General features: G+C 46.3%; 1 protein-coding gene across 1 annotated transcript; it reads right to left on the bottom strand.

The window, feature by feature from the left end:
* Positions 1-207: 207 nt before the first annotated feature.
* On the bottom strand, positions 208-4888 carry LOC133111377 (troponin I, fast skeletal muscle-like). Its single transcript, XM_061221674.1, has 7 exons — positions 4815-4888; positions 4143-4172; positions 3900-3936; positions 3220-3348; positions 1683-1772; positions 1343-1519; positions 208-645 (listed from the first exon to the last, which is right to left on the bottom strand). Exons 2-7 carry the CDS (start codon positions 4148-4150, stop codon positions 556-558), a joined length of 531 nt encoding a protein of 176 aa, XP_061077658.1. The 5' UTR covers positions 4151-4172; positions 4815-4888; the 3' UTR covers positions 208-555.
* Between the last annotated feature and the right edge of the window lie 303 nt (positions 4889-5191).

Genomic DNA, 5191 nt, shown 5'->3' with positions numbered 1-5191 from the left:
AATGTATCCCAAAAGCCAGCCCTGTAAATTTGCCGGTTCTGCGGTTACCCAGGAAGTGACAGAAAGACAGAGCAGCCTGACATGAAGAGCATAGTCCAGGTTACCAAGGTTACCAGGTGGCATGTGGCATGCAGAATGCTTTGTGAAACCAGTGTACTTAATGCACCAACAGTGAAAGGGCATGCAAAAAAAACTTCAAAAATCACATCACAATGAACAGAATGCTTTATTTGTTTTGTTCCAATGGTTTATTTACACAAGTCGGATGATATGTTTCTTTATTGTCAGCATTTTGTTGTTTGTGTTAAGAAAAAAAAAAAGGAAAAAAACATTGATTTTTTTAACTGGAATAGAGGTGACACTGTATACTGTAATGGCTGCAGATGTCCAGCTCTGCCTGCTCCACTGCAAAGTACCACCACCGAAATGCATAAAACTAAGTGGAAACCCACACCGTGTGTAACTACCGAGAGCCAGAATGGAGGGTGCTACGTGGCTAAGCTAATGGAGTGCGGTTTGGCAACTGAACAGCATTTAAATCACTGTACCCCTTTTTTAAGCGTCTGCCTCAAACATCTTCTTCCTGCCGCCCATGCCGGCCTTGTCCTCGATGCTCTTGCGCCAGTCACCGACCGCTTCCTTCTCCTGTGGAACGGAGAGAGAGGCAGAGAGAGACAGAACGGGTGAGGACAGAAAACCATTCAGATCAGCGCTCCTCAGCTCCACGTGCTGCGGGCCACAGCGTCACAGTGGTAACTTAATACAAGCTAAGATTTTCTACATGAGGGTCTCGTTACGTGACTACAACACCTGCAAAGACGGCCTCTGTAGCGTCTTTTTAGTTTTTTTGCACATTTCTGTGTTGAGCAAAAAATAGATATCTATCTCTGTCTTTCTAACCGTGTAACAGAATGATGCAGACACAGAAAAAGGGTCATAGTCTGTCATCTCAGGATCTTCTCTGTGATGTCTTTGTTTGAGAATGTCTCTTTTTGTAAAAGGTTTTTATTAGTCATTCAGTCAGCGCTGCTGGTCCACTGGTTCATAACCTCTCTGCTTCCTGAAATGTTCCTTGAGTCAGGGGGCTAAATGTGGACCTTGTGAAAACTGCGCCTTGCATGGAACAGGCTCTGTGCCGGACATATTCTGGCTGCTGAAGGCCCCTCCTGTGTGTCAGTCAGCATAGAATAACGACACAGGCAGTTTTAATGCTATGTGTCGCTCCTGCCCAGTAGACATCGACGTTTGATTGGCTCTGGAACCTGGCTGCGATGATGTCACAAGTGGCACTGGACAGAGTTCTCTGTGCAGTACTGCAGTCTCTCCAGCAGGGGGCACCCACCTCCTCTTTCACCTCCTTCTTCACTTGTTTGAGGTTGGCTCTCAGGTCCATGTTGACCTTGTGCTTGGAGCCCAGCAGGGCCTGGAGCATGGCGTCCGCAGACATGCGCACCTTCTTCAGGACCGGCTTCTGGAACTTTCCTTTCAGATCCACCACTTTTAACTTCAGCTCATCGATCTGGGGAGGAGGGGGGGAGAGAGCGAGGGAGAGGGGGAGAGAGAGCAAGTACAAGAGGCAGAGAGGGAGAGAGGAAGAGATTGAGAGTGAGCATGAGAGAGAGAGAGAGAGAGAGAGAGAGAGAGAGAGTGTGACAGGGAGAGTGTGAAACAGTGTGTGTTACCTCTTTGTCGGTTTTGTTCACTTTGCTCTCCATGTCATATCTCTCCTCATCCACCTTGTCGATTGACTGATGAAGCTTTTTGCACAGATCCTGAGGAAGGGAGAAATCAGAGAATGTGACCACAAGAAAATCTTCATTTCTCACAAATACACAAAAAATATAATTTTTCATGTCCACAAAAAAAAAAGTGGGCCACAAGCAGCCCACTGTCAGTAGAGCTGTGGATCCGCCATTTTGTTTATTTGTAAATCAGTAAATCTGGGGCAGTCAAGATGAGAACCAGCTGCTAACATGATTCAGAAAGAGGGCCTGCCACTTGTGGATCCCTGTAGTGGCAATGTGCAAACACATTTGCAGATGGGTAGCTGGGTAACGTTTTTAATCGATGGATGCAAACTCAAACCACTGTAGGCCTACATATGTTGTTTTTTACCTCATGCTATTTGAGGGTTCAGACCTGGTGTTTACCCTTCTGTTCTAGTCTGCAGAGTATGCTTTGTGACAGTCTTCTGTAAAAAGCGCTAAACAAAATGAAATTGAAAATATATCCTGAAAGCCAGCCCTATAAATTTGCTGGTTCTGCAGTTACCCAGAAAGTGCCATTTCTGTGATATCTTACTACAGCGATCATCAGATCTAGTCCTGCTTTTCTTTCCTCCCCAGGTAATTAATTGAACAATTAGTGCTACTGATTTGCCAGACGGTCTGACTCCCAGGCAAAGGGACAGTGGAAAGGCAGTGTTATCTTGTTGTGCTGGATATACTGTAGATAAAGTACAATATCACTGAAATATGAACTTACTCAATTCTGGGAAAGCAATCGATAGAACCAGGTAGGTCTAGTCACAGTGTCCTTACCCCGGGGCTAAGGGGATTTCACCCCAGGTTTGCATGTGTTCACACTTGCACAATCTTTGCCCTGGGCTAATTGACTCTGCTCCAGACTTTCGGGGTCAGACCCAGGATATTCCCAAGCACGGTGGGGATTCCTCAAAGTAGCCAGTGTGAACACTTAGCCAAGGGTTATGCGTAGCCTGGGCTAACGACACTATGGTGAAAAAAAACAGCTCAAGCTAGGTTTTAAACAGCTGGTTGACCAGTTCAGACCAGCTCCCAGCCTGACTTAGTTTGACCAGCTCAAGGTATGTCTTGAAACAGCTGGCAGCTGGTTGACAAGCTCAGACAAGCAACTAGCAATAGCTGGTTGACCAGCACATACTGAGTTAGATCAGCTTTATGACCAGCTTGATCATGCTGGTTGACCAGCTCATACCCAGTTAGGCCAGCTTTATGACCAGCTCATACCCAGTTAGGCCAGCTTTATGACCAGCTCATACCCAGTTAGGCCAGCTTTATGACCAGCTCATACCCAGTTAGGCCAGCTTTATGACCAGCTCATACCCAGTTAGGCCAGCTTCATGACCAGCTCATACCCAGTTAGGCCAGCTTTATGACCAGCTTGATCATGCTGGTTGACCAGCTCATGCCCAGTTAGGCCAGCTTTATGACCAGGTAGGGAGATGGAGGGGACACACACCTGTAGCTCCTGCATAGAGTCAGGCATGGAGAGGGCGGGGCAGTTCTCTGCCATGTAGTTTGCCTTCTCCGCCTCGGCCTCTGCTGCTTCTGCAACCAGCATGTTGGCAGCGATCTGGAGCATCAGGCTCTGCAGGAGAACAGGTTAGGGAGTCAGGGAGTGTGTGTGTGTGTGTGTGTGTGTGTGTGTGTGTGTGTGTGTGTATGTGTGTGTGTATGTATGTATGTGTGTGTGTGTGTGAGTGTATGTATGTATGTATGTGTGTGACTGAATGAACACAGAGTGAATGAACAGAGTGAATGAACAGAGTGAATGAGTCTGAGAGTGTGTATGTATGTGTGTGAGTGTGTGTGTGTGTGTGAGTGTGTGTGTGTGCGTGTGCGTGTCTGAGAGTGTGTGAGTGTGTGTGTGTGTGTGTATGTATGTATGTATGTATGTATGTATGTGTGTGTGTGTATGTGTGTATGTATGTATGTATGTGTGTGTGTGTGTGTGTGAGTGTATGTATGTATGTATGTGTGTGACTGAATGAACACAGAGTGAATGAACAGAGTGAATGAACAGAGTGAATGAGTCTGAGAGTGTGTATGTATGTGTGTGAGTGTGTGTGTGTGTGTGTGAGTGTGTGAGTGTGTGAGTGAATGAGTCTGAGAGGAGGGACAGGGGCCTCTGCCTTTTACCTTCAGATGGTGCCTGCGGCTCGATGTCATCTTTTTCCTGTTCGACAAGAGAGGACAGGAAGTTATTCACACAGAATATGCACATGATATATAACATAAGCAGGGAAAGGGCCAAAGGCTGATCAAACTCATTTCCTTTAAACCGGTTTTTAGAAAACCTTAAATTTGAAAAAAAACCATGGTAGTTTCAAATAACACAGAGCAGTTATACCCATGGGGGAAACGCGCTGATTGAATACTCACTCAGACATGTTGACTGCTTGCTTTCACACCCTGTGAAATGAAAACAGACTTAGTGACATATTATTTTTGTGTGCACAGTTTAGTCAGCCCATGCCCTTGGAAATGCGACATTTTCAGCCGTTTAAATCAGGCTAAATAAGAGGAAATGTGTAATAGAGTCAGGAAGCAGGGACAGGAAGGAGGAGACGAGATTTGGCAGAGTCTTGGCGATTCGAGAGAAGCAGAGTGTTTCTAAATTTAGGCTTTTTGGATTTTGGGGGTCGGGAGGGCAGCTGTCTTACGGCGAGCCTGACGTCTGGACCCCATAAACACCCGAACCCCGGACAGGTGGCCCGTGCCTCCCGCCAGAGAGACGTGCTTCAGCACCTGAACTTACCGACACCCTGCCCTGGCACCACCGGGCTCTCCGCTTCTTAACGCTGCTATTTAAAGACTTCTGTCTTATTTATTTATATGTAAGGGACAAGCACAGAGAACACTGACAATTATGTATATGTACGATGCATGCGTTTCTGGCCAATGCTCATTTCCAACAACAATCCCACGTTTGGTAAAGAGAAATGAATCAATAAGATTAACACGCTGTTATAATGTTAAAACGTTATGTTTCTGCTCATCAGCGGCGATGTAAGGCAAGGCCACAGAAAACCTTCCCCAGTTCACAAGGGTTACCTTAGGAGATTATACATTCATGGAGGCGTGGCCTGGGGCAGGGGTCATTTTGGGTTTTAACCCCCTCCCCCCTGGAGCTTCTTCTGGAAATGCCAGACATACATGTTGCATATGCCCTAACCCCCCCCAACCCCCACCCCGCACCCCAAAACACAGAAGTAAACTGATCACAGGAAAACTGGTCTGAAATCATTCTGTCTGAAATCCGTTCAGAAATTTGACCCCACCCCCACCCCCCCACCCCCCTTCTTCAAATGGATTAATACATCAACCAAAAACATATGTATCTAAACACATTACTGGCAGAAGGGACATGATTGGATAATGCGAAATGGTAAAGTACTGTTATAGCCAATCAAATAAAGAGCATTTTTAGC

Source organism: Conger conger, chromosome 15 (genome assembly GCF_963514075.1).
Source record: "Conger conger chromosome 15, fConCon1.1, whole genome shotgun sequence".
Lineage (NCBI taxonomy): Eukaryota > Metazoa > Chordata > Actinopteri > Anguilliformes > Congridae > Conger > Conger conger.
The sequence above is the reverse complement of the archived record's forward strand: the minus strand, read 5'-3'. Positions and strand labels throughout refer to the sequence as shown.